A 26,970-nucleotide genomic window follows, 5' to 3' on the forward strand; every position below is an offset into this window, starting at 1 on the left:
TCACCGGAGGGGCCTCGGTCCGGAAAGTTCCAAGGGGGAGCAATGGGGCCACGGACCGCCAACGCCGCGGGGGAGGGGCAGCGGGCGGGGCATGAGCAGGGGCAAGAGGAGGGGGAGGGGCAGGACCAGCGGGCGGGGCACGAGGAGGGGGAGGGGCAGCGGGCGGGGCACGAGGAGGGGGAGGGGCAGCGGGCGGGGCACGAGCAGGGGCAAGAGGAGGGGGAGGGGCAGCGGGCGGGGCAAGAGGAGGGGCGGCCCCACCCCAACTGCCCCCAGCACCTCGGGGTGCCGCGAACCCTGCGGGGGACAAGGGGCGGGGCCAGTGGGAAGCCCCGCCCCGCGAGCGAGTGCGGGACAAGCCGGGAAGACCCCAGCAGGGGGCGGGGCCAACGAGTCTACCCCGCCCCACCCTCCGTCACGTGGCAGGGAGCTGCGCGCCTGGCCCAGCCCAGCCTCACCTCCTGGTCACGTGAACCCGTGAGTGGCGCTGATTGGTCACAGGAGGCACCGGAGAGGCGGTCTCCGCTCACGTGCCCCGGAAGTCCTGCCCCGTTTCCGGCCATCTCCCGGAAGGAAGCCTCCATCCGCGAGCGCCCGGTTCAGTCTGCTCGCGCCATGGCGTCAAGGTTACTGCGTGTGAGCGGCGCCCTGCGGGCCCTGCGCCGCCCCCCGCCCGCGCCGCTGCGCGCCCCCGCCCGCGCCCTGGCGTCCGGAGGTGAGGGGCGGGGCGGGAGCGGGGGGAGCCTCGGAGGGGGGTCCCGGAGGGGGGCTCGGGGAATCCCGGGGGGGCTCGGGACGGGAGCGGGGGAGTTCTGAAGGGGGGGTCCCGGAGGGGGGGGCTCGGGACGGGGGGGGGGAGTTCTGAAGGGGGGGTCCCGGAGGGGGGCTCGGGACGGGGGGGGGGAGTTCTGAAGGGGGGGTCCCGGAGGGGGGGCTCGGGACGGGGGGGGGGCTCAGAGGGGGGGGTGTTCAGACCCGTCTCGGGGGCTTCGCGTTTCTCGGCGCTGACTCGCACCCGCCGCTCGGTCCCGGGCTCCCCCCGTGGCGCTGCCGCCCGCAGGTTTGGCCACGGATCCGAGAGCGACTCCCTCTTCGCCCGGGGCGATTGACTTTGCTTAAGAGCCTTTGGCGAGGGACCTTGTGAGAGGTTTTTCCGAAGTCCAAGTACAGTGTAGCCACTGGACAGCCCTTGTCCATGTTCTTTGCCCCACCACCCGGTGGGAAGAATTGTAATAGGTTAGTGACGTGCGGGGTCTTACAAAAGCCACCTTGATGCTCTCCGAACATACTGTGTTCATCTGTCTGATCATTCTGTTCTTTATTCTAGTTTGAATCCTGGTCCCGAACTGAGGCTTACTGGCCTGTAATTGCCAGGATCATCTCTGGAGCTTTTTTAAAATAATTGGTGTTACATTAGCTGTCCTCCAGTCGTCTGGTACAGAAGCTGATTGATGTTATAGGTTACATACCACAATTAGTAGTTCCGCAATTTCATGATTGTGTTTCTCAGAACTTTTGGGTGAATACCTGCTTATTAGTGTGTAATTTAGCAGTTTGTTCTACCACCCCCTCTGCTAACACCTTAACCTGGGACAGCTCCTCAGATGTGTCACCTACAATGAATGGCTTTGGTATGGGAATGTCCCTCGCATCCTCTGCTGTGGAGACGGTTACGGAGAAACTAAATGAATTTTTTGCAATGGCCTTGTCTTCCTTGAGTGCTGCTTTAGCATCTGGATGGTCCAGTGGCCCCACTGGCTGCTTGGCAGCTTCCTGCTTGTGATAGACTTTTGGTCTTTTGCTAGTTGCACTTCAAATAGTTTTTCTGGCCTGCATGTGACTTGCCAGAGTGAGTTCCTTGTTTTCTTTGGGATTTGATTTCCACTTTAACAGGCTGTTTTGCTTATGCCTCCCTTACTCTGGGCCTCTTACTGTTTCTCTTATTTTAATTTGGACTTTACTTTTAGTTTGGGCCATTAGAGCCATCCCCCACCAGTACGAACTACTCCACGCTGTGTGACTCTTGTACTCTAGTATTTCCATGAGCCATTGAGTATTGGTGTCCTGACAAGTTTTTCTGATGCTGATTATCTCAACCTCCTCATTCAATACCAGGTGCTCATGTTCACCCATCTGAGGCTACATCTAGACTGGCCTCTAATTCCGGAAAAGTCATGCAAAGCAGGTAAGTCAGAATAGGGAAATCCACGGGGGATTTAAATAAACATGTCCGCCGCTTTTTTTCCGGCTTTTCCCCAAGCCGGAAAAAAGCGTCTAGACTGGCGCGATCCTCCGGAATAAAGCCCTTTTCCGGAGGATCTCTTATTCCTACTTTCAAGTAGGAATAAGAGATTCTCCGGAAAAGGGCTTTATTCCGGAGGATCGCATCAGTCTAGACGCTTTTTTCCGGCTTTTCCCCAAGCCGGAAAAAAAGCGGCGGACATATTTATTTAAATCCCCCCGCGGATTTCCCTATTCTGACTTACCTGCTTTGCATGACTTTTCCGGAATTAGAGGCCAGTCTAGACGTAGCCTGAGTGTTTAGGCTCCTAGCACTTACCAAATTAGTCACTGTCTGCCTTCATGTGATGTCATTTGAATGGGGCTCTTTCCTTTGACTTCAGTTCCCGCTTGCATCCACTCCTGTCTTCTCCCCTGTACTAGGATAGTGTCACATTAGTAGGTCCTCTCCTAAGGGATGGCTCTAAGCCATGCTCTCCACTGCCCCATCTGCACTGAAATGCAGCTGTACCGCCTTTCCCACTCCCCTGCACAGCCTGGTTTGGTTTAGCTGGATGCTGCCCTGGCTGTAGAGGCTCCTAACAGCCTCCTCCCTGCTCCCTTGTCTCTTCCACGCATTGAGACACTGCATGTGGACCTGGAAGCATTTCAGAGACTGCTACCATGGAGATCCTGGACTTCAATCTCCTACCTACCATCCCAAATTTGGACTCCAGGCCCCCTCCTTCCCTATGTCAATGGTACCTACACCTCCCACAGCCGCTGGCCCCTCAGCACTGTACATCAGCCTGTCTGGAGAGAGCCATGCCCAGCAGGCAAATCACCATGAGGTTCTCCTGGTCATCACAATCCAGCTAGCTGCACATCCAAGGCTGGAATCCCTCGTTACTGGTATCTGCCTCTTCCTGGTGATGGGGGGGGCCCAGCTGTTCCGTTCTGCCCGGTGCCAGAGGGGTGCATGGGGCGGGAGGGATCTGTTCCTGGTGAGGATCCTCACGCCTGGCTGTTCTCTCCCCCATGCCCAGGTATCCCCACTGATGAAGAGCAGGCAACAGGCCTGGAGAGGAAAGTCATGCAGGCCATGGAAAAGGGACAGGTGAGCAGAGCCACCCTGAAATGGGTCCCCGAATGCCAGCCTCTCCCCCGCTGATACTCCATCTCTAGCCCACCCTCCTTGATTCACCGTCACCAAGCAGCCTAACCACGGCACCATGCTCTCGCTCACTGCCTCAGGCTCCCGCTGTGATAGGCGGGTGAAATCATTGACAGGGTGGGCCAGGGGGATCCTAGTTTTAGAATGAGACAAGCTGAGCAGGGGCTTCACTGGTCTCCTGTATCCCTGGGTTTGTGCTGCTCAGTGCCGCATGGCGTGGAACCAGCATCCAGCCACAGCTTCCAGAGCCGGGCCTGGGTGTGGGAGCAGACCAGCTGGTGCTGGGGGCTGATGGCCTGGGAGCCATTGGGCCCAGTTGTAGCTCTGGCATGGGAGGCGTGCTCAGCCCTGGCTAATGGTTCCGCGCTCCCTCTAGGATCCGTACAACATCCTCCCACCAAAGCGCTATTCAGGGACCAAGGAGGATCCCCACCTAGTCTCCTCCATCTCCAGCAAGAGGATTGTGGGCTGCATCTGTGAGTGACCGGGGCAGACGGGTGAACAGAACATGCCCCGTGGTGCTGGGAGGGCCTGGCACTGCTGTGCTGCTCTGCGGGAAGGTGGGAGCTGGCTGCTGGGCTCACAGGGCTTTGCTCTGGCCTCTGGAACCAACGACTGGGCCCCTGAGCTCCCCGGGCGTTCCAGCGGGAGCCGAGCCAGCCATGCTGTTACCTGGCCCCCGAAGGACGTGGCAGCCCTGCTCTGGCTAGTGCAGCGTGTGATGCTGTCTGGTGCCCATTTCCCCTTGCTGATGGGTGTCCCTGAGCCGGGCTCTGCTGGCAGCCAGCGGTGCTTCCCCCCACCCCCCCAAGTCCTGTGCTCCAGCCCCAGAGACCTCTCACTAACCCTCCCGTCTCCCCACCCAGGTGAAGAGGACAACAGCTGTGTGATCTGGTTCTGGCTGCACAAGGGGGAGCCCCAGCGCTGCCCCTCCTGTGGGGCCCATTACAAGCTGGTCCCCCACGAGCTGCTGCACTGAGGGTGCCCTGACCCTCCTGTCTCTGCTCCTTCGGACCCCAGGCCCCGCTGCCTGCTGCTCTGCAATGTTGTGTGGTTTCAATAAAGAGTTGCTGTTCAAGGCCTTGCCCCTACCTGTGTCTGGGCTGCTTCCTTTGGCCAGCGTCCAGGCTGCATGCACAGGGGAGGGCTCCCTGCTCCCTCTACTGGCCTGCAGTGGGCCTGCCTCAGGCTGGTCCACGTGAGGGAGATGCCAACCCTTCCCTGGGCCGGCGGAACCTGCATGGGCCCTGCAGCGGGAGCTTGGCCGAGGGCAGGGTGCTGTTGTCCGCTGGCAGAGGGAGCAGGAAGTGGGCTTAGGGGTCTGTCAAGGGCCTGGTGTTCAAAGCCCTGTGCCAGGCTGGGTGCCCAACCCACTGCATCCCAGTGTGGGAGGGTTAATACTCCACCCCACAGACTAGCTCCTACAGGGGAAGGGGAGACCCCAGGTCCCTCTGGCCCACAGGGCAGCTGCTGGCCATGCTTGCTCCCCCTCACCCCAGGCATGGCATTGTCTCTTCACCTGCAGCCTGTTCTCACCTCCCAGGCCCCACCCCACAGCTGCCCTCTGTGTAGCTTGGTCTAGCAGGGCCTGGCCTGGCTGCAGTGTGGGACCTGGGTTGCCTGAGCGGAGACAGGCCTGCAGACCGGGTGCTCTGCACTTTGGGGCGAGGGAGTGGGCTGGTCCTGAGGCCCTTGGGGGCTGCTGGATGAGGGGGGGACCAAAGGGAGGCGGGGGCTGGGTTCCTGAGCCCACAACCCCCCTGGTCTGTTTCCCTCAGCAGCTCCCTGGAGCAAGTGTGTGCGTTGGGGGGGGGGGGCGGTGAACACAGCCCTTCTATGCAGGCACGTTGCTGTCTGGGCGCAGGCAGCACACACCTGTGCCCCTCTGCAGGGCTGGTAAGGCAGCAGCTGGGGGCCTGGCTCCCACAGGCCAGGGCAGGCAGGGACCAGCTGCACAGGAACTAGGCGGGGTGAGGGCGGTGGCTGGGCCTGGCACCACAGCCTGGGGTTTCAGAGAAGCTGGTTCCACAGGCAGCAGCAGGCGTAGCCCTAGAGGGCCCTGCCCTAGGCTCAGCCAGCAAAGGCTGGGGGGAATACAGTGGAGCTGCAGGGCCTGGCTCAGCATCTCTGGAGGAGGCTGCCCCCTTGTGGCAACACGGAGGGGAGGGATCAGTAGGGGCACGGCCCTGCTGGGAGTGGGAGCAGGGCCCTGAGTTCTACTGTCCTACAGTAACCCCATGAGAGTGCCTCAGTTTCCCTAGGCCAGATGTGCTAATGCCAGATGGTGAGGGGAATTGGGGGTGGCTCTTCCTTGGAGAGAGGCTGCCCCAACCCCCTACACCCACCCAATGGCCAGTGCCCCTCATAGCCTGAGCAGGCTTGGGGAGCAGGGCCCTGGCTCTCCAACCCCTCTTCCCAGGCCGCTTGTACAGGCTGCTCCTGGGCTGACCAGGCTGCTCTTCCTGGTCACCTAATGCACCTTTTCTAGCTGCCGGCTGAGAGCTGCCTCAGATTGCTGGGGGGGCCAGGCCTGCTGTCAAGGCCAAGGGTGCTGGGCAGGGGGAGAAGTTAAGGCCCTGGGTAGAGCACTGGGTGTAAGTCCCTGCTCTGGGCCAGGCCCAGCGTGGCCCCAAAACCAAAGCACCCTCCACCCAGGACAAAACCCTTCAGCCAGCTCCCCTGCAGCTCAGCTCCTAGTACTTGAGCCCAGGGCCCCCACTGAGCACCGGGGGGGGGGGGGGGGGGGGGTATCCAGGACAGAGACAAGGCCAAGGGGCTTAATTTATAGTTATTACTATAATGGATTTACAAAAAAAAATACAGGCAACTGTGTTGAGTTTGTACATTGCAGCCAGGCTGGGGCAGGGGCTTCCCAGGCGGCCCGGGCACCAGCAGCTGCCCAGCAGGTAGGTAGCAGGGATAAGCCGAGATACAGGCCGCTGGGGCTGAGCTGGGCCCTTTGTTGTGCTCTGGGGCAGTTCACTTAGTTCTTTTAAAAAAAGTTCAGGGTTCACCCCTTTCCAATCCAAGGTTGGTACAGCCCTGCCCATGGGCTAAGTGCCCGTCCCACAGTCCTGCCCCCAGGCTGTGCTCACTTCAGCCAGGATGGCAAGCTGGGCTGAGTGTGACACCAGGGCTGGGGGAGGGTAGCCCCCAGCAGGCCTTGGGGGCAAGAGTCTGAACAAACGTGCCCAGAGCAGAGCGGCACCACGCTGGGCAGGGGCCTGTGGAGCCAGGCAGAGCCAGCTGCTCAGGGCCGCGTTGGAAGGGGCCTGGCCTCAGCCCTGAGCAGGGGGAGCTGAGAACCTCATGCCCCTGGTGCTTAGTCCCTGCGGCTCAGGAGCCGGGGGAGCAAAGGGCAGCCATCCCATGGGGGCTAGATCTATGTGCCCGGGCAGGACCCAGCCTGGGACTGGCAACCCCGTGTACCCTCAGGCTGAAACCCAGCTCCCATGGGCTGGCTGTCCTAAGGTGCCCCTGCCAGGCTCCCAATGGTCCCTGAGTGCGCTGGGACACCCTGGGCTGGCGGCCAGGCCGGAGGAGCTCTGAAAGCAGCAGGAGATGGCTGGAGACCCCTTGGGGGCTGTGGCATTGCCAGCAGGTGCCCAGCCCCATAGGTGCAGCAGGGATCAAGGCCTGGCCCGGGGCCATGTGCGCAGAGACGAGCGGCTCTGAGGTCCAGCTGAGGGGGCTGCCCCACCTGCCCGGGGCTGCCCGATGCTGATGCAGCGAGGGCACAGCCTGGGGGGAGGGGTGGCACTGGCAGCCCTGGATTGGAAAGTGGCGATGGAAGGACACACCCTGCCCCAGCCGCACCCGCAGGCCCCGCCCTAGAACGTCTTGCGGTGGATGGCCCGCGCCCCGTCCTCCTCGTACTCCTTCTTGGACACCCACATCTTCTTGAAGGTGTCCAGCGAGGCCAGGATGGAGCCACTGCAGGGGAAAGCCAGAGTCAGCAGGGGCTGGAGGCCTGCCAGGGACAGGCCCAGGGCTCCGCCTCTCCCTTCCAACAGAGCGAGTCTGCCCTGGGCCCAGCAGGCCTGGCTCGGGTCTGCCCTCCCCCAGAGTAGAGGCCCAGGCCCCGCCACTCACCCGATCCACGTGGAGTACAGCCGCTCCTGCGGGGCCGAGATCTGGAAGGAAGCAGAGGATCAGCCCAGGGAAACCGCACTCCCCGAGCCCTGAACGGGGCTCAGCACCCAGTCCATGGACCCCCCCCTCACCCGGCCGGACACCCACACCTACGGGGGGATTCCCTGGAGCCCAGGTGGCTGCTCACGGGGGAGGGGTGGCCCAGGCCCAGGGGGCGTGGTTCAGGCGGGCAGGGATTGGGAGCCCGGGTAACGGACTGGCCAGGCAGGAGGCACCAGGCACCGCACACCACAGCGGACGGCAGAGGTGCCAGGGTGCCAATAGGGATGTTACATTTAGATGAACTGGCCAGTCCAGCGGTTGGCGGATCGGCGCCGGCGCCTTCCAAGCGTAGCGACAGCCCCAGGCCTGTTCTCCCACGTCAAAGGCAGAAGCACCGGGGGGGGGGGGCATGGGCCAGTGGGGGGCTCACGCAGCCCCCGCGGCGGTTTCCCAGGGTCAGCGGCGGAGTCCCCAGGTGACCCCAGGCTCCACGCGGCGCTGCCTCTTCGAAGCGCCCTCCTCCCCGCACCCTCGTTCTGATCAAGGAGGGGGGACTCTCGGATGAGCAGTTGCTTATTGGACAGCTGACTGGTCGTTCAGATCCCAGTGGAAGCAGCTGCAGGGCCGGGCTGGGGGGCGCTGGGCGGCTGCCAAACCTCACCTTGATTTTGACGTCCTTGGGAGCGAGTTTCTTCACCTCGCTGAGCAGCCGGTCCCCAAACCCTGAAGGGGGAACAGAGGCGTTAACCCCATTCCATAGGGCTCCCCATGCACCAGCACGAAGCCAGGCTCTCGGGCCTCGCCCTGTGTTACACTCTCCTGCTGCCCCCCAGGGCTGCACAGCTGGGCCCCAAGCATGAGGCTCCCAGCTGGGAACTCAGGGGGCGGGCAGGTGGCAGCTCCTGGGGGATGAGCTGTGCGCCTGGGAGGGGCCCCCTGCCCCAAAGAGCCAGCTGGGCACCCGCCCTCCCTGCCAACAGCCCAGCGCGCCACAAGAGCCCAGCAGCAGCCCGGTGATTCACCAGGCACTTCGGGACAGACCCGGCCAAAGCACCCCATGGCTCGTCGCAAGCACAAGCTGAGGTGAGAGAACCCTCTGCTAGGCAAAGCTGCAGGCTCGGCCTGGGGTAGCATGTGCCTCGGTTTCCCCCAGGGGCTAGGGATCATCGCTGTTGGAGAGGCAGAAATGTCAGGGCCCTGCCACTCTGCTCTCTGGGCTTCCCACAGCTAAAGCAGGAGGAAGTTTCCCAGGCGCCGCGCTCCAGGGCCCGGGCGCAGCTCCGCAAGGGTCAGAAGGAATCATTCCCCTGCCTTGGTGACCGAGCCGAGTGGGTCAGGGCCCCCTGCCTCTGCTGGCCAAGGTGTGAGGCAGGTGCCAGGCTGGACAGGATCCCGGGTGCCAGGCTGTTGGCGAGGGGGCAGGGAAAGCCGGGCGTGGCAGGTGGCCCCAGCTGCAGGCCCTGGCCAGGGCGGGGGAGGCTCTCCCGGGAGCAGGCCAGGTGCTGGCGAGGGGCCGTACCTTTGAAGAGCGTGGAGCCGCCAGACAGCACGATGTTGGCGAAGAGCGTCCGCCGCAGGTCCATGTCGGATTTCTGGATGGCGAAGGCCAGGACCTCGTGGATCCCTTCGCTCTCGTCCCCCACCAGGTCCGGCTGGAAGAGCAGCTCCGGGGCGCGGAAGCGGGCCGGGCCCACCTGCCAGAGAGCAACGTTGGCCCTGCTCTCTGGGCTGTTCGCTGCACAGGGGCCCGGGAAGGGGGCCGAGGGGACGTGACTGACTCCAGGGATCTCACCCATTCCTCAGACTCTGCCCTGGGGCAGCATCACGCAGCCAGGGCCGGCGGCTGGTTCCCCAAGAGACATGGCGCCTTGGAGACCAGCTGCCCCCCATCCACCTGCTCAGTCGCCCAGGAACCAAACCCACAGATCTCCCCACAGCCCGGCCCTTACCTCCAGGGTGCTCCCATCCGGCAGGGTGTACTGCACCTTCTCCGTCTCCAGCGCCTCGTCCTTCTGGGGGTTAATGGACAGGTAGCAGGCCCGCTGTGCCAGGGAGAGCAGGTGAGTGGCCAGCCAGGACTGAGCCCTTCCCCCCCCGTGCGCCAGGCGCGAGGCTGAGGCTGACCGGGCAGGTGTTCCAGGGCACAGACAGGCAGAGCGGAGCTTGGCACCTGTCTGACAGCTGCAGCCCTGGGCATCTGCCCTGTCCCCCCGGCAGCACTTGGCCTGCAGAGCGCGATGCCAGGACTGGCTCCCTGGTGGAGAGCAGCTTGGCCCTGCCTGGCACCCCCAGCCCTGGCGCTCCCGTCCCTACCTCCTTTATCATCTTCACCACCTCGAACTCGGCCGAGGTGTGGAAGTCGGAGCCCTCCTTGCGCAGCAGCAGGCGGAGGTAGCGCGAGACGTCCCGCCCGGCCACGTCCACCCGCATGATGGAGTGCGGCATGGCGAAGCCCTCGTAGATGGGCACCGCGTGCGTGACGCCATCCCCTGCGTCCAGCACAACCCCCGTCGTGCGGCCCGTGGCGTAGCTGGAGCAGAGGGAGACACCCAGACCCCATGAGCTCGGGACACCGGTGCCTTATGTCTGATCAGCAGAGAACACCCCCGAGACGCACGCCCAGCCAGGTCAGCTCCATCCTGCCACAAGAGGCGGCCACCTCTGGGGAGCGACAGAGCAGCCCCCAGCAACGGAGCCGTTCAGGCGCCCGAATTAACTGCCACGGCAGAGGGTCGGTCCCAGGACGCTGGCCCAGAATCTGCAGCGTCTTTTGCCCCAATCACAAGTTGCCTGGGGCTGATCCCACAGCACCTGAAAGGGCCCACCCCCTGCTCCTGGCTGCCCCAGGCCTGGGGCCCCGCGGGCTCAGCGAGGGCAGCGCCGGTACTCACAGGCTGAGGACGGCCTGCATGGAGATGAAAAGCGCCGGAACATTGAAGGTCTCGAAGAAAACTTCGGCTGCCTTCTCACGGTTCTTGCAGGGGTTTAGGGGGGCTTCTGTCAGCAGAACCGGGTGCTGGGGGCAGGACGCCCAGTTAGAGACGGGGCGGGGAGTCCCTCCCCCAGCCGCTGACCCACGGCGGAGGCTGCCGCCCAGGGAGGTGCCTCGTGCACAGCCTTGGCTGCCAGTGTCCTGGGGCCAAGCAGAACCCGGGAGCAGGCCAGCCGGGGAGCGGGGCCAGCCGGGGAGCGGGGCCAGCCGGGGAGCGGGGCCTCTCTCCTGCAGGATGCCAGCGCAAAGCCAGGCCAGATGGAGGGACTGAATTCACCTCCCCACAGTCACTCGGGGTGACACGAGCTGGAGGGTCTCAGCCAGGTGTCTAAGCCCCCCTCCCTAGAACACACCAGGTAGCTCCTGGCCACTGGCTGCAGGACAGATCAGCAGAGCCCAAACTCGGGGGCGGAGAGGGGAATTAAAGCCCCCACACAGGGTAGGGAAGCTGGACCCAGTGCCCCCCGGCCACGCTTGCTATGGGGCAGTCCAGCAGGAGGCCCACACTGAGGGGACCTCCAGGTCCCTCAGCACCCACGGGGAGCAGCCCCTGCCTGCACAGGTCTTGTATCCAGCCCCAGCCCAGACACTGCTGCGTCGGCCGTGCCCACGCGGAGACAGCCTGGGCCAGCAGCGAGGTGACACCAGGCGCCCGGACCCGCCACAGCCCAGTACCTCTTCGGAGAAGGTCTGCAGCTGGTCCTTGGAGTACACGTACTGCCAGATCCGCTCCATGTCGTTCCAGTCCCGCACGATGCCGTGCTCCATGGGGTAGCGGATGGACAGCAGGCCCCGGTGCTCCTGGCGCCAGAGGGAGATGGAACCAGTCACCACACACCTGGAATGGGAGGCCAAGGCAGCCCAGCCCCCCCCGCCTGTGCCGCCCTGGGGCCAGCCCTGACTAGGGGAGAGTGCCCCACGGAGCCCGTGCCCCAGCAGTACCCCCCCCCGTGCCGCCCAGGGGCCAGCCCTGACTAAGGGAGAGCGCCCCACGGAGCCCCTGCCCCAGCAGTACCCCCCCCCCCCGTGCCGCCCTGGAGCCAGCCCTGCAGCAGCAGGGGAGACTTCTGAGAGCCACGAGCCCTGCCCAAGGGGCAGGTGGCCGAGGAGCAAACTCAGGGTAGCTGCTCTCCGGGCCTGGCAGCACCCCCGGGTGTAGGCTGCAGGGGAAGGCAGGTCGCAGGGCTTCGCAAGAGCCCCCAGGGCACACCGAACAGCCAGGCCCCACTCCCACAATGCACCTGGCCACTGGAGACTGCTGCATGTGCCTGGGGCGCTGGGCACTTCTGACGTCCCCCCCGCCCTGCCGCTGGAGACCGGCCCCTGCCTGTTCCGCCTGACCTGGCGTGGGGCAGGGGAGAGCCCCCGAGAGGCCTGGGAGCACCATTACCTCTGCCTTGGGGCCGATGAAGAGATCCCCCTCCAGCGCCCCCGCCATCACCCGGACGTGCTTCGGGCGCCCCACACTGGCGAGAGAGACCCCGTTAGTGGGCTGCAGGCGCACGGCTCTCCGCTAGCCCCTCCCAGCCCCCCCAAGGGGCCAAGCGGCTCCAGCTCCGGGTAGAACAGACAAGCCCCAGCCTAGGAGGCGGTCGCTGGCGTCGGCGTCAGACGACAGCGGCTGCCACGTCCCAGACATGCCCCCTGTGGGAGCACGGACCCGGCCGGGTGAGGGATCCCTCCCGCCCCCAAGGGCCACGGCTCCCTCCCATCTCCCCCGCAGCGCGGCACCTAGAGACAGTCACGTGACGGGCGTGGCCCCAGGGGTTCCGAGTGTGGCGGGGGCTCAGCGTGGGGTGCAGGAGTGTAAGGGCTCTGGCAGGGTTGCGGGGCAGAAGCTCTGGGCTGGGCTGTGACTTTGGGGTGCAGGAGCGTGCTCAGGGCTGGGATCCCCCAAGGTTGGGGCCTAGGCTTCCCTGGGGGGGCTCTCTGCTGGACGGTGAGGAGGGCTCCTTTCCCCGGCCATGGCAGCTCCATGCTGTGGCAGGCAGGATGGGGGCCCCCCGCCCCGGCATTGTCCAGGCTTGGGGAGAGATCTCCCCGTCTGCCCCCCGAGCCGCGCGTGGGACCTCGGATGCTGGCGGAGGCGACAGGAGACAGCTCGGTGCGCAGGCGGGCAGAGCGCCAGGGGAAGTGCTGAGCTGGCTGGGGCTCAGCCCCAGCTCCACTGCCCCGGAGGGAGCCCGCCCCCAAGCCCCCCGCTGCGTGAGGCCCCTCTGCGCCCGGCCGGGTACTCACTAGTTCGGGAAGCAGTACTTGGGGATCTGGTCTCCAGCAAAGCCGGCCTTGACAACCCCCGAGCCCTGGGGAACCACAAAGAGCCGTTAAGACGCCCGTCCAGGCCCCAGCTCGCAGGCAAGGGACACCCGGGACACGGCTGCCCAGGGTCAGCACCACCTGCAGCTCAGCCCTGGGCCAGCTCCGCCAGCTGCCATCGGTCCAACAGGGAGAATGGCCCGGCCAGGCCTGCGAGGACCAACACGCCGAGGGGCCCAGCAGGCCGAAGGGAAGCCGCCCCGCCCCAGTCCGTCTCCCGGCCCCACGGCAGGAGGTAGCCAGCCCCTCGCCCGGGCACCCGCACTGCACAGCCAGCCGGGCCCCAGGCCAGGTGGGACCGAGCCCAACCCCCCTTGAGTCTAGCTAAGAGAGCCCCCAAACGCCAGCGCGGGGGCTAGAAGGGTCACTGCCATACACACCCTCTGGCCCCCAGCAGCCCCTCCCGCCCACCTGCGCCCCAGAGCTCTGCGCTAGCCGGGGGGCTTGTGCCCCAGCGGGACGGGGGTTCAGGGCACAGACCCCAAGAAAGGGTCCGTGAGCCCTGGCCACAGGGAGGTCTGCCTGCTGCTGGGGCGCTCCTTCTGGGGCTGGGATGGCCGGGCTACCGAGGCCTATCCTGCCCCACAAGGGGCTCCACTCCGCCCCACACCTCACGCCTGCGGGGACCAGGTGCCCAGGCGCAGCCCTGCTGTCAGGGGGCAGGGCCGGGGAGATCCCCAGCCAAGGCAGCGAGGTGGAGGCAGATGCTTCCCACGAGTCCCAGCTCTCCGGCCAATCCAACGTTTCCCTGCTCTGCCCCCCCCCCAAGCTGCCCCTCCCCCTGCTCGGTCCCCCTCCCCCCACTTGGTCGCCCCCCCTGTGCCCCCCCCCGCTCCCCCCAGCCAGGCTGCCCCCTTCCCCCGCTCCGCCCCCAGGCCAGGCTGCCCCCAGGCAGAGCCTGGCTCACATTGCCAATGACCGCAAGAAGAGCCATGAGTCCCAATGGGCCTGGCAGCATTCCCTCTCCCTCTGCAGTGCCAGCTGCTCCAGCAACATGCCTTCCCAGCAGGCAGGCCAGGGTCACAAATAGGGAAACTGAGGCACCAAGCAGGGAAGCAACACAGCCAAGGTCACGTGGAACGAGTGGCAGAGCCAGGAGCAGAATCTTGGGAGTCTCAGGGACATCAGAATGGCCAGACGGGGTCAGACCTGGCCCAGGGTCCTCTCTGCTGGGAACGGCCAGCGCCAGGCGCTTCCAAGGAAACGAGCAGATCAGGCCATTCCCTGGCACCCAGTCGCAGAAGCCGAGGAACACCCAGAGCCCCCCATCCTGGCTAAGAGCCACTGATGGGCCGAGCGCCCAGGAACTGATCTTTCTGAGCCCAGTTAGTCTTGACCTTCACAGCATCCCCTGGCAGTGAGTTCCACAGGCTGCACGGCACGCGACCTGCTGCCTGTTCCCCGAGCCCTCGTGTTCTGGGAAGCAGTGAAGGCACTACCAGTGAGCTGGCTAAAGACAGAGGCAGCCAGCAGCTGCAGGCACAAGGCTGGCTAGAAGACAAACACGCCTGTGTGGAAACGCCCTTTGAACAAGGAGCTTACGCTGAGCGCTGCATCTCAGCAGGGCTGCTGCAAAACCCCACTGTAAGCAGAGCAGCCACCAGGGAGAGGCGCCGTCACCAGAGGCCAGCTCTGCCCTGCCAACCTCCCAGGAACAGCGCCAAAAGCCATCGCTGGCTCGCCAGCCTCTCCTCCCTCTGCCGCGTTCGATTCACAGCATGAGCAAGCGAGAACTCTTCCCAACCACACCCTTTCCCTGCCCTGGCAGGCGCGTTACACACACACACAGCGCAAGTGTGGCCTTCTGCACCTCCTGTGCACTGGAACACCCGGAGAGCCGCACTGCCAGAGAACATAGCCCATAGCCTGCGCTGTGTCCCTGCCGTCACGTGCAAAGGAAAACACCGGGCACATGGTAAGCTAGGGGCAAGGAAATCGTCGCCCTGCCCAGATGGGGATGTCAGAGGACTTTGCTTGCCCTGTCTGGTAGCACCCAGCTAGAATAGAAGGCCGGAAGGGCTAGACACTTTCAGTTAAGGCGTGGCTGGCTGGAGAGCTGAACTCCCCATGCACTTGGATCCCCAGAGGAAGAGACCACATGCAAGCAGCATCACTGGCCCCCGGATTCTGCGGCGGGGACCCTTGGAAAGCCTGGCCGGATGCTCCTAGCCAAACTCCGTGACCCGATCTTTGCACAGAGCCTCTCTCCCGTGGGAGAGGTTCCGTGGCCAAGCCACACGCAGCTGCCGAAGGAAGGCAGAGCCCATTCACATGCAGAGGACGGTTCTGAGCCAAGGGACCCAGACAGAGAGAAGTGAGGAAGATCTTAGCTGGGCTGAGTCAGCTCGTCCGCAGCAGGAGAAATGCCCAGCAGCCTGGCAGGCAGGGAGAAGGGTGCTACAGCGCCGCAGAGCACGCTCATCTCCCAGGCGGAAGCTGATGCTTAGGGATGCTGGGGGAGCAGCGTGGGTGGAAGGGCTGCGGCCCTGGCTCCAGGGCTGTGCCCGGGGCATTCTGAGAGGTTAGCGGAGGCGCAGCCACGCCAGGCGTTGCACACCAGAGGGGATCCCCGGCGCCGGGTGGTGACCTGTTCCAGGGCGGCTGGAAAGCAGCTGGAGACTCGTGAAGGGCACCAAGAGCCTCAGGCTGGCAGCCCACCCTGGCGCTGGCGACCCCCAGGCCCTTCCAGCGCCCATGCCGGGGGTTGCCCACATCCAGCAGGGCCCTGCCCTGGGGAGCCTGCAGCGCAGGGCGAGCAGGCAGTGTCCCAGTGTGTGTGTGGGGGGGGGGGCGGACATACTGATCACAACGAGATCTGCCCCCATCGCCCCCCACCCCGCCCCCACCCACTGAGGACCTGGTCACTTCCAGGCACTTCAGGCTCCCCCCCTCCCATGCCATCTCTGGGCTCAACCCCCCCCCCCCCCAGGCCACCCCCACACTGCCCCCTCCCCCCCCACCATCCCTGGGCTCAGCCCCCTCCCCCCCCTCCCTGGGCCACCCCCCCACTGCCCCCTCCCCCGCGCCATCCCTGGGCTCAGTGCCCCCCCCCCCCGTGCCGTCCCTGGGCTCAGCCCCCCCCGGGCCACCCCCACACTGCCCCCTCCCCCCCACCATCCCTGGGCTCAACCCCCCCCCCCAGGCCACCCCCCCACTGCCCTCCCCGCCCCATCCCTGGGCTCAGCCCCCCAGACCCCCCCCCCACTGCCCCCCCACCACATCCCTGGGCTCAGCCCCCCCACCCCCCCACCCCCCCCACCACATCCCTGGGCTCAGCCCCCCCACACCCCCCCACTGCCCCCCCCCCCATCCCTGGGCTCAGCCCCCCCAGACCCCCCCCGCCCCCCACTGCCCCCCCACCACATCCCTGGGCTCAGCCCCCCCCCCCCCAGCCCCCCCCCCCTGCCGCTCCCCCCCCACCCGCCCCCTGCCCCCTCCCCTCCCCCATCCCTGGGCTCAGACCCCCCCCCCCCCCACTGCCCCCCCCGCCCCCGGGCTCACGTTGTCGATGACCACGGGCTGGTTGGCGATGATGTCGTAGGACTCCATGGCCGGGCCGCGCGGCGGGGGGCCTGTGGGGGGGGGCGGGGCCGGGCCGGGCCGCGCGGGGGGGGGCTGTGGGGGCGGGGCCGACCGCGGGGCGGGGGACGCGGTTCCGGGCTCGCTGAGTCTCACTCGCTGCTGCGGCCCCGCAACCACCCGCCCTGCGCAACCGAACCTGCCCTCGGCAGCCTCTCAAGGGGCGGGCCCCCAGCAGCCAATCGGCGCCTCCCTTGAGCTCGAGTGACAGGCGGAAGCCGAAGGGGCCCGCAGGGGAGGCGGGGCGACAGGTTTGACAGCCACCCAATGGGGCGCGGCGGCGGGGGCGGGCCTTCCGCATCAAGCCGGGTTGCTCGGCGGAGGGAGGGTGATGTCATCGCTCTGCTCTTAAAGGGCCAGTGCACGGTTGCCTGCCCCGCCCAGGGCCTGGAGGGTGGGCAGGAGACACGGGAGGCCTGTGCGCATGTGCAGCGCATCCCTCTCCCACACAGGCCGGGGGCAGGGAATCAGGAGCCTTTCTGCACGGGGCTCCTACAGCCCCTGCCCGCGCAGGGGGCCCGGGGACAGGCCCTGCGCCCCTCAGGAGCAGTTCCCGGGGGCGACCCGCTGCCTTGCACTGCTGGTGATTCCACCCCAGAGGTGGCTGCATTTCCCCCCTAGGCTGCAGTGCGCTGCGGGAGGAAGATGCCGCTGGTCTGATCCCTTGAGCCAAAGGGCAGAGAGGGGAAGCCCCAGCTGGTCTCCGTTGAGTTTCGGGGCGGGCCCTGCCTGAGCACGGGGCCGTGTGTTTCCTGGGGCACAGGCAGCAAGAACTTGGGGCCCCGTGAGCCTCGTCCCAGCCCGGCGTGTCCCCCTTCCCCGCAGATCAGAGGGCTGCGGGGCTGGCCTGGGCAGCTCCTGGGACTTTCCCAGGGAGGCCTGGGCCCTGCGAGCTCCTCCGCCTTCGTGCAGAGCGGTTGGCGGGACCCAGGGGCACCTGTGCACAGAAGCCGGGGGGACCCCGCCTGCGCTTTTCTCAGCCATCCCCGAAGGCGCAGGGCGCGCTCCGTGTCCAGCCCGGCTTCGCCGAGGGCAGACACTGGACACTCGCCTGGCGGGGCCCGCTGCGAGGGGGCGGCGGAGGGTCCCGGGGCCGGGTGCAAGGCCTGGACCCGGGCTCCCAGCCAAGTCTCTGGCGCTGCCGCCCAGGGGCCCGAGTTGTTCGCTACCCGCGACCCAAACGGGCCATGCCTGCGCCAGGCGCAGACTCCGCTGCCTTGGGGCAGTAGGGCCTAGCGGGTAGAGCCGCCGGGCCCGGGCGGGCGGGGCTGCGTGTGCGCTGCGCAGGGCCGGGCTCCGCGCTGCGGCGCCGCCCCGGGGCCGGGCCGCCGGGAGCGGAAGGAGCCGCGCAGCGCCCGGGGGGGCCGGGGTGCGACCGGCCCGCTCCGCTCCGCTCCGCTCGCCATGGCCCAGCCGGCCGAGGAGAGGTGAGCGCGGGGGGGGTCCCTGGTCCGGCCTGAACCCCCGCCCCCCGGTGCCGGGACCTGCCCCCCTCCCGGCGCGGAGCACCCGGGTCCCCCGGCGGCGCTGCCGCGTCCTCCTTTGGGCGGCTCTGGGGTCCCAGCAGGGGGCCGATCTCTGCTGTCTGGGTCCAGGAGTGGGGGCAGGGTCTGGCCGGGGGGGCACCGGGAGCTGGGTGCTGGATCCTGGTGGGGCCCTGGGTGCTGGGGAGGCACGGGGGGTCGGCGCTGGGGGCCGGGGAGACCCTGAGGATTCTGGGGGGCACGCTGGGTGGTGGTAGGGTGCTGGATCCTAGGGGGGTCCTGGGGTGGGTGCTGGGGAGACACTGGGGGGATCTGAGGGGCACGCTGGGTGGTGGCGGGGGCGCTGGGGGGTTCTGAGGGGCACGCTGGGTGGCGGTGGGGGCACTGGGGAGTTCTGGGGTGCACGCTGGGTGGTGGCAGGGTGCTGGGTGCTGTGGGGGGCACTGGGGAGTTCTGAGGGGCACGCTGGGTGTTGACGGGGCACTGGGTGTTGTGGGGGGCACTGGGGAGTTCTGGGGAGCACGCTGGGTGGTGACGGGGCACTGGGTGCTGTGGGGGGCACTGGGGAGTTCTGGGGAGCACGCTGGGTGGTGGCGGGGCACTGGGTGCTGTGGGGGGCGCTGGGGAGGACACTGGGGAGTTCTGGGGAGCACGCTGGGTGGTGGCGGGGCACTGGGTGTTGAGGGGGGCACTGGAGAGTTCTGAGAGGCACGCTGGGTGGTGGCGGGGCACTGGGTGCTGTGGGGGGCACTGGGGAGTTCTGAGGGGCACGCTGGGTGGTGGCGGGGCACTGGGTGCTGTGGGGGGCACTGGGGAGTTCTGGGGAGCACGCTGGGTGGTGGCGGGGCACTGGGTGTTGTGGGGGGCACTGGGGAGTTCTGAGAGGCACGCTGGGTGGTAGCGGGGCACTGGGTGTTGTGGGGGGCACTGGGGAGTTCTGGGGAGCACGCTGGGTGGTAGCGGGGCACTGGGTGTTGTGGGGGGCACTGGGGAGTTCTGGGGAGCACGCTGGGTGGTGGCGGGGCACTGGGTGTTGTGGGGGGCACTGGAGAGTTCTGAGAGGCACGCTGGGTGGTAGCGGGGCACTGGGTGTTGTGGGGGGCACTGGGGAGTTCTGAGGGGCACGCTGGGTGGTGGCGGGGCACTGGGTGTTATGGGGGGCACTGGAGAGTTCTGAGGGGCACGCTGGGTGGTGGCGGGGCACTGGGTGCTGTGGGGGGCACTGGGGAGTTCTGGGGAGCACGCTGGGTGGTGGCGGGGCACTGGGTGTTGTGGGGGGCACTGGAGAGTTCTGAGAGGCACGCTGGGTGGTGGCGGGGCACTGGGTGCTGTGGGGGGCACTGGGGAGTTCTGGGGAGCACGCTGGGTGGTGGCGGGGCACTGGGTGTTGTGGGGGGCACTGGAGAGTTCTGAGAGGCACGCTGGGTGGTGGCGGGGCACTGGGTGCTGTGGGGGGCTCTGGGGAGTTCTGAGGGGCACGCTGGGTGGTAGCGGGGTGCTGGGTGCTGTGGGGGGCACTGATTCCCTGCCCTGGGGTGGGCATTAGAGGTGCTGGGTGCCCCAGAGGTTCGCCCTGGCACCTGCCCTGCTCTGCAGGGGGAGCCCGGGGCCCTGACGCGCCTGGTGCCCTCGGCAGGCACTGCTGGGTCTGTTTCGCCACGGAGCGGGAGGACCAGGCGGCCGAGTGGGTCTGCCCCTGCCGCTGTAAAGGCTCCACCAAATGGATCCACCAGGCCTGCCTGCAGCGCTGGCTGGACGAGAAGCAGAAGGGCAACAGCACGGGCAGTGTGAGCTGCCCGCAGTGCGGCACCGAGTACCACATCGTCTTCCCCACGCTGGGTGAGCGCCGCAGGCCCAGCTGGCCCCTGAGCCGCCTGGCCTGGGTTGCCCCGAGCGGGGCTGGGAGATGGGGCCGGTGGGTTTGAAGGGGCTAGTGAGGGGCAGGGGTCCAGGGCACAGAGGTTGGCACAGGCCCAGCCTGGGCATGTCCCTGGCTCCTGACCTTGTGCTCTGCCCACTAGTCCACGTGGCCTGTGAAATGGGCTGGGGAAGTTCCTGCCGGCCTGGCAGGGAAGGGCTGGGAGCTTGGGGTCTGTCCCTGGGGGGACATGGGGCTGGCCCAAGGAGTACCGGGGGAGGTGGGGGTTGTGGCCTGATTTTCTGATCTCCCTGCAGGGCCCCTGGTGTATTTCCTCCACCAGGTGGATCGGGTCCTGTCCAGAGCCAGCCCCTTTGCCATGGCTGGCATCGTGGTGGGCACGGTGTACTGGTCAGCTGTCACCTATGGGGCCGTCACTGTGATGCAGGTAACAGCAGGAGGGGCTGAATGGCGCCTGAGCTGAGCCAGGTCTGGTTCTGCCAGGCTCTGGAACAGAGGCAAGAGCGCTGGAGCCACTGCTTCAAAGGGTGCTGCTGCGTGCCAGGCTGGCTGCGGGAGGGCACAGCTGGGGCCACGTGGCTGGCGTGGGCAGGGTGGTGCCAGGGTATCTGTGCGAGGGCACAGCTGGGGCCACGTGGCTGGCGTGGGCAGGGTGGTGCCAGGATATCTGTGCGCAGGCACGGCTGGGGCCACTTGGCTGGCGTGGGCAGGGTGGTGCCAGGATATCTGTGCGCGGGCACGGCTGGGGCCACGTGGCTGGCGTGGGCAGGGTGGTGCCAGGATATCTGTGTGAGGGCACGGCTGGGGCCACGTGGCTGGCGTGGGCAGGGTGGTGCCAGGATATCTGTGCGCGGGCACAGCTGGGGCCACGTGGCTGGCGTGGGCAGGGTGGTGCCCAGAGGAAGCTGGCACTGCCAGTGGTTCCAAATAGCCCTGCGCTCCCAGCTGGGGAAGGCGACTCGGTGCCCATGCTGCTGGCGTGCCACTGGCCTTGCTCCCGGGCCCGCCAGTGCGGGAGCCCAGCTCTCCCGGGCACTTAGCCGCCTGCTCCCTGGCTGCAGGTGGTCGGCCATAAGAAGGGGCTGGACGTGATGGAGCGGGCCGACCCCCTCTTCCTGCTCATGGGGCTGCCCACCATCCCCGTCATGCTGGTGCTGGGCAGGCTGATCCGCTGGGAGGACCATGCGCTGCGCCTCTGGCAGAAGCACTGCAGCAAGCTGCAGGCCCTGGTGCCAGGTGCGTGCATCGCCGGGGAAGGGGGCTGCCCCGGGGGGGGGGGTCACCGGGGAAGGGGATTCCCGGGGGGGGGGGGGTGGCAGGGAAAGATTTGAGGGGCAGACCTGTTGGGGGAGGGGAAGCGGGGCAGTAGAGATGGGCCTGGTGGTGGGGAGACAGCGACAAGGGGCAGACGCTGGGGCGGAGGCGTGGGGAGCAGTTCAGGTCTGAGCCTCCGGCCAAGTGGCAGGGACCGATCAGTGCCTCAGTTTCCCCTTCCTTCCCTCATCTAGGGATCGGGCGCCCGGGGCCGCTGGCCGAGTCCCGTCCCCAGAGTGAGCACCCGTCCCTCTCGCGCACGCTGTGCGGGGCCCTGGTGTTCCCCACCGTCGCCAGCCTGGCAGGCAGGCTCCTCTTCCGGCGCGTGGACTCTAGCCTGCAGCGCACCATCCTGGTGAGTCTGGGCAGGGCCCTGGCCCGGGGCTGAGGCTCCAGCAGAGGCCCCCTGCTGCGGCGGGGGCCGGGGCAAGGGCAGAGCCCGAGCTCGGAGGGAGCCCAGGGCTTGGTACCACCGGGCCTGGTGCCCGGGGCTGGCACAGGAGCTGGCTTCATCGCCTCCCCTCCTCTGCAGGGCGGAATCACCTTCGTGGCCATCAAGGGCGCGCTCAAAGTCTACTTCAAACAGCAGCAGTACCTGCTCCAGGCCAACCGGCGCATCCTCGACTTCCTGGAGCCAGGCCCGGAGCGGGGCACCGCTGCCCCAGGCCAGGCCAGCTAGGCCTGGCGCCCGGCCCCTGCCTGGTCACCCCCAGCTCCGTGGCCACTGGCGCTGTGCCCTGCAGTCACAGCGGGGGGCTTCCCTTCGACAGCCTGGGTGCCCCCCCAGAGTCCCCCATCTTCCTCCCCCTTTATAAATAGCCACTTGAAATCCCGGGTGTGTCTGTGCTGTTCCTGGGGGGGGGGGGGGGGGGGGGCAGCTTCCCGCCCTGGGGCTCCCTGCTGCCGCCTGAGTGGGTCTCTCCCCCAGCCAGCATTGCCGGCGGAGCTGCTGGTCCCCGGGCCGTGCGGGTACTGGGCTGGACAGTCCAGGGCTGCAGCGAGACGAGCTGCCTCTTCCCAGCCCCGAAGCTGCCAGGGCCACCCCTAGCCACCAGCCCCTCGCCGGAGGCGCTTGGCCCCAGCGCGGATCTGCCAGGGGCGGGGCGGAGGTGCTTGCCCGCTGGCGCCAGCCCGGAGCTGCCGGGGCAAGGGGAGAGGTTCTGCCCACTGGGCCCCAGCTGGAGCTGCCAGGGGAGAGGTGCCATTTCCCTCTCCCCACCCAGCCTAGCATGGATCTGCCCTGGCTGGGGACAGGTGCTGCACCCGGGGAGAGGCCCTTGTCTGCTGGCTCAAGCTGCTGCGGTGAGAGAGGGCTCAGGGGAGCCTGCACCCCAGACCCTTCAGCCCTTCCCCAGAGCCCACATCTCCAGCCAGAGCTCCCTGGGCCTCTCCTGCCCCAGCCCGCCACGCACTGGCCGTGCACGGAGTGACTTGAGATGGGCTCTGGATTGGTGCACGAAGCTCACGCCACGTGTGCCTGGAAACCACCAGTGGGCCCACCCGCCTAGGGCCGCCCCTCTAGAGCCGCCCCACGGCCCGCTTGGCTGGCTCAGGTGGGCGCGGCTGGACTGGCTTTAGGACGCGGATCCCAGCGCTTGGAGCAGGTTCTGGGACGCTGCCAGGCCCCACAGAGACCCGCCCGAGAGTGACAGGTGCCCATCACCTCTGCGAGGCCCTGGCACTCAGGTCAGTGATGCTGGCCTGGGGATGGGGCAGGGCTCTTGTGCCCTTTGCCTCCAGCCCCAATAGCAGTCCCTGGCCCCACATCTGCAGAGTGGGGAGGGCGGTGGCTCTGTGCCACGTGGCGGGGAGGGCGGTGGCGCCGTGCCACGCGGGGGGAAGCGGGGAGGGCGGTGGCGCCGTGCCACGCGGGGGGAAGCGGGGAGGGCGGTGGCGCCGTGCCACGCGGGGGGAAGCGGGGAGGGCGGTGGCGCCGTGCCACGCGGGGGGAAGCGGGGAGGGCGGTGGCGCCGTGCCACGCGGGGGGAAGCGGGGAGGGCGGTGGCGCCGTGCCACGCGGGAAGCGGGGAGGGCGGTGGCGCCGTGCCACGCGGGAAGCGGGGAGGGCGGTGGTGCCGTGCCACGCGGGAAGCGGGGAGGGCGGTGGCGCCGTGCCACGCCCCGCACATGAGCTGGCTCCCGTAAGCCCAGCAGCTGGGGCAGGCTTCAGCCTAGATCGTCCTGGCGCCAGTGATTTGGGTGCCACCTTCCCCCAGTGCCTGTGTCATGGTTTGGAGGGTGCCACAGCCACTCGCTACAGACCCCACCGGGGAGCCCTCCCCCCTATTTCTCCCTGCTCCCCCAGCTGGGCGCAGGCATGAGCAGGGCCAGTGCGGCCTTTGGACTTCCCCTGCAGCTGCCCCGGCTGGGACCTGCCACGGGACCAGGGTGAATGGACCCTGCCCCTAAGCCCCCCGGGCCACTCACCTCTGGTCCTGGGCGGGTCCTAGCAGGGGCCGCTGCAGGGGGAGGTTTCTCTTTGTACTAGTCCAGGTGCCCCCGGGGTTCCCGCAGCCCACGCGTAGCTCCTCCCGTGTCCCGAGCTGGGGTGCTGAGAGGCGGCGTTGCCAGAGTTTGATGTCCCGGGGGTGGGATTCGCCGCTGTCTGGTCTCCCCTGCTGGGGAGCTGAGCCAGAAAGGACAGCTGGGTGCCCCCCAAGAGTAGAGCAGCAGCTGGGGAAACTGAGGCTCACACAGGCTTCCTACAAGTATTACAGAGAATCTCCACTTCCTCCCAGCTCCTGGGCTCGCGCACCAGGGACTCGCCCCAGCCTGGCAGCACTGGTAGCATCGCCCCAAGGAGCCTATTCCTATGGCAACAGCGTGGCTCTCACATTTCTGTCCCATCCCTGCCCCACGGAGGCCGCACCCGGGTCCCCTCTGCCAGGACAGTCGCTTGCTTGAGCCCAGGGCGGCAGGGGGGGAAGCAGCGTGCGATGCCGGGGACCAGCCACTAGAGGGCGCCAGCCTCCAGTGCTGGCCGGGCACATGGGGATTCCCAGTGGGCCGGGGTCCTGGCCGCAGGCTTGCCCGGAGCAGTGCTCGGTGCAGCCGGCCCTCTGCTAGTGTCCCCCTCCTCCCCCCAGCCAGCACTTGTGCCCAGGTTTTGGGCCAGGCCCAGCGCGCGTGCGGCGCACGGAGCCCGTGCATGGGGCGTGCGTGGCGGGAGCAGAGCTGCCGCCCAGCTGTGCTGAACGCGAGGGGTTAACATGAAAGCTGAGGGAGGAATATGAATAGCATGCACGTGCCACAGGGAGCCTTGGTGGCAGAGGAAGCGTGGCCTAGTGGGTAAAGCAAGCCTGGTTCCTACTGCCAGCAGGGGTCAGGAAGGTCCCCTATTGGGGGGGAGGGGGGGTTAATCCCTGTCTTCTCCGCTGGGAGAGGGGTGGTTCCGAGCACTCTGTCTCGGCGTGTGGCTGGGTCTTGCCCCCCCTCCCCCCCCCAGCTCTCCCTGGTGCCCTGGGCAGCGTCAGGAGGGAATTTCCCCCTGATCAGATGCAAGGACTGGGGGGGACTTGGACTCTTGCCAAAGTTCTCTCCCTGCTGCAGCCCCCTCCTGCATGGGGCTTAGTAGGAAGCTGTGCAGCTTAGGGGGACTGAGCCCACCCATCCTGCCGAGACCGGCCCTCGTCTCCCCCGGCGCTGGCAGAGTTGGGGTCACTGCCCACAGCAGAGCAGCACAGACACCGAGAGAGGCTCTGCTCCGGGAAGGCTCAGTCCAGGAACCTGAGAGCCCAGCGGGAGCAGAGCCCGGGCACAGCTCCAGCGTTCAGACGCAGGGAGCTCACAACTTGTCACCGCTTTCACCAGTGCAAGAGACGCGCCCCCGGTAACCGTCATCTCCCCGGGTTACTGACAAACCAGGGACTCTGTGAAGTGTGCAAAGTGGTGTCCAGTGACGAGAGACAGATCGGACAGCCCATGGGCCGCTCGCACGTCTGGACTCACACCACGTCCATGGGATCGTGAGCTTCCGTGGGCACCGCCCACTTCTCCAGAGGACTCGCCCGCGCTCCCATCGCCATGTTCCGTGAGTCTAGGAAGTGCCACCTCGATCGTTTTCTCTGTGCAGACTCGCTCGGCTCCCCCCGAAGAGACAGATCAACGTAAGTTACTAAGCAAAACAAAACGCCCACGAACAGCCTCTCACCCCCGGGCCAGTCTTCTCACCCCGACACTGGCTGCTGGGGCCTGGGGCTGGCAGTTCTCCAGCCCTTGTGTTTGCTGGGGGCAGGCTGTGAAGCCAGCTAGAGACCATCCTTGTTTGCTTCCCTCACCTTAGATAGACTTTCCCCGGGGCAGGAGCCTTTATTCAGTTGCCTCCTTCCCCTCCCCCGTGGGAAAGTCCCAAATTCAAGATGGATTCCAGCACTAGGACCAGCCAGAGTCCAGGCTCCCAGGAAAAGCAGGTCCATTCACAGCTCATTGGTCCAGAACTGGGCCGTTCAGGTCCTTAAGTCCCAGGAAGGGCCCTCCCTTAGATGTGGAGATCAGCAAACAGGGTTATGCTCCCCCCCGCCAGGCACAGCACATGCAGCCAGCAGAACATGCACCGCCAGGGTTCCAGCCTCGCCAGCGATGGGTCACACCAGGTGAGAGCCAGGCCCGTGTCCATCACGAACGTGGGGAGCAGCGTCACCGTGGTCGCCAGGCTCGTGAGGCTCCGTGGAGGAGGCAGAGGCAGGGGCTCGGGACAGGCGACAAGGCCAGAGGGTTCTCACAAGCAGGAGGCACTTCAAGCCCACGGCCATGCTGAGATCTCCCCGCAGGCGCGGGTCTCAGCCCCAGGACCGGGCTGCCAGTGCAGGGGAGTGCAGGTCCCAGGCACAGATCCCAAGTGACGCTCAGCGTGACCCAGACACGGCCCTGGCGGAGAGCAGAGGTGGGGATGGAACAGGGCCTGCCATACTGGGGCCTGGTCTGGTTCCCTGCTCTGCCCGGGCCTTGGCCTTTGTGGCAGTCAACTCTCTGGTACGTAGGTGTCGGACTCTGGCCGATGTTCACTGGCTCAGGGTCTTTGCCAGCCCCCCGGGGCTTGTGGGCAGCCCTGCACCTTGGCTGGGGAGTGGAGTCCAGCTGCATGCCCATATAGAATCACAGAATGCAGGCAACCCCCGACGTACAACCCTCCGCATTTACAACCATTTTTTTCATGCAAGATAGCTCCTAACCCCCCCCAATTTACGTCCGCAGCTCGTATTTACAACAGCGTACGACGCAGACGCCACACATCAACCCAAAACAGGAAACACACAGGCGATGTCTAGACTGGCATGATTTTCCGCAAATGCTTTTAACGTTAAAAGCATTCATAGAAAAGAGCGTCTAGATTGGCACGGACGCTTTTCCGCAAAAGCACTTTTTGTGGAAGTGTCCATGCAAATCTAGACGCGCTTTTGTGCAAAAAAGCCCCGATCGCCATTTTCGCCATCGGGGCTTTTTTGCGCAAAACAAATCTCTGCGGTCTACACTGGCCCTTTTGCACAAAAGGACTTTTGCCCAAACAGGAGCAGCACAGTATTTCCGCAATAAGCACTGATTTCTTACATGAGATCGTCAGTGTTCTTGCGGAAATTCAAGCGGCCAGTGTAGACAGCTGGCAAGTTTTTCCGCAAATTGCGGAAAAATTTGCCAGTCTAGACACAGCCACAAGGTCAGTCAGACTCACCCGTCTGCAGCTGCTGCTTGACCTACATGCATCTTCACCTTGTCGTTATTTTTGTGCATTATTTGAACTATTTAGTTTAGTTTTCCTCCATTTCCATAGTCAGTGTTGGTATTTTTAGGCTATGAAATGGGTTTCCAGGAACGGAACCGTCATTTATAGCATTGCACCTATGGGAAATAAGGCCTCAACTTACGACAACTTGACTTACAA

At 66.3% G+C, this 26,970-nt stretch overlaps 3 protein-coding genes across 4 annotated transcripts; 2 read left to right on the plus strand and 1 right to left on the minus strand.

Annotated features, from left to right (window-relative positions):
• Positions 1-333: 333 nt before the first annotated feature.
• COX5B (cytochrome c oxidase subunit 5B) lies at positions 334-4,485 on the plus strand. The gene is made up of 4 exons (XM_075911095.2): positions 334-715; positions 3,267-3,337; positions 3,771-3,870; positions 4,261-4,485. The coding sequence occupies exons 1-4, from the start codon at positions 616-618 to the stop codon at positions 4,371-4,373; spliced, it is 384 nt and encodes a 127-aa protein (XP_075767210.1). The 5' UTR covers positions 334-615; the 3' UTR covers positions 4,374-4,485.
• Positions 4,486-6,171: 1,686 nt separating this feature from the next.
• On the minus strand, positions 6,172-16,554 carry ACTR1B (actin related protein 1B). The gene is made up of 11 exons (XM_075911092.2): positions 16,338-16,554; positions 12,759-12,823; positions 11,911-11,986; positions 11,196-11,321; positions 10,420-10,544; positions 9,842-10,058; positions 9,478-9,570; positions 9,048-9,222; positions 8,190-8,251; positions 7,487-7,527; positions 6,172-7,327 (listed from the first exon to the last, which is right to left on the minus strand). The coding sequence occupies exons 1-11, from the start codon at positions 16,383-16,385 to the stop codon at positions 7,225-7,227; spliced, it is 1,131 nt and encodes a 376-aa protein (XP_075767207.1). The 5' UTR covers positions 16,386-16,554; the 3' UTR covers positions 6,172-7,224.
• Positions 16,555-16,824: 270 nt separating this feature from the next.
• On the plus strand, positions 16,825-21,924 carry LOC102444713 (E3 ubiquitin-protein ligase MARCHF5-like). Of its 2 annotated transcripts, none has more exons than XM_075911093.2 (6): positions 16,825-17,015; positions 19,536-19,738; positions 20,075-20,205; positions 20,840-21,014; positions 21,287-21,447; positions 21,625-21,924. In XM_075911093.2, exons 1-6 carry the CDS (start codon positions 16,840-16,842, stop codon positions 21,769-21,771), a joined length of 993 nt encoding a protein of 330 aa, XP_075767208.2. In that variant the 5' UTR covers positions 16,825-16,839; the 3' UTR covers positions 21,772-21,924. The 2 variants fall into 2 exon arrangements, with proteins under 2 accessions (XP_075767208.2, XP_075767209.2); XM_075911094.2 differs by lacking the exon at positions 16,825-17,015 and adding an exon at positions 17,047-17,842.
• Positions 21,925-26,970: the final 5,046 nt, after the last annotated feature.

The sequence above is a fragment of the Pelodiscus sinensis genome, chromosome 28 (genome assembly GCF_052426305.1).
Source record: "Pelodiscus sinensis isolate ZL-2025 chromosome 28, ASM5242630v1, whole genome shotgun sequence".
In the NCBI taxonomy this organism is placed as follows: Eukaryota; Metazoa; Chordata; order Testudines; family Trionychidae; genus Pelodiscus; species Pelodiscus sinensis.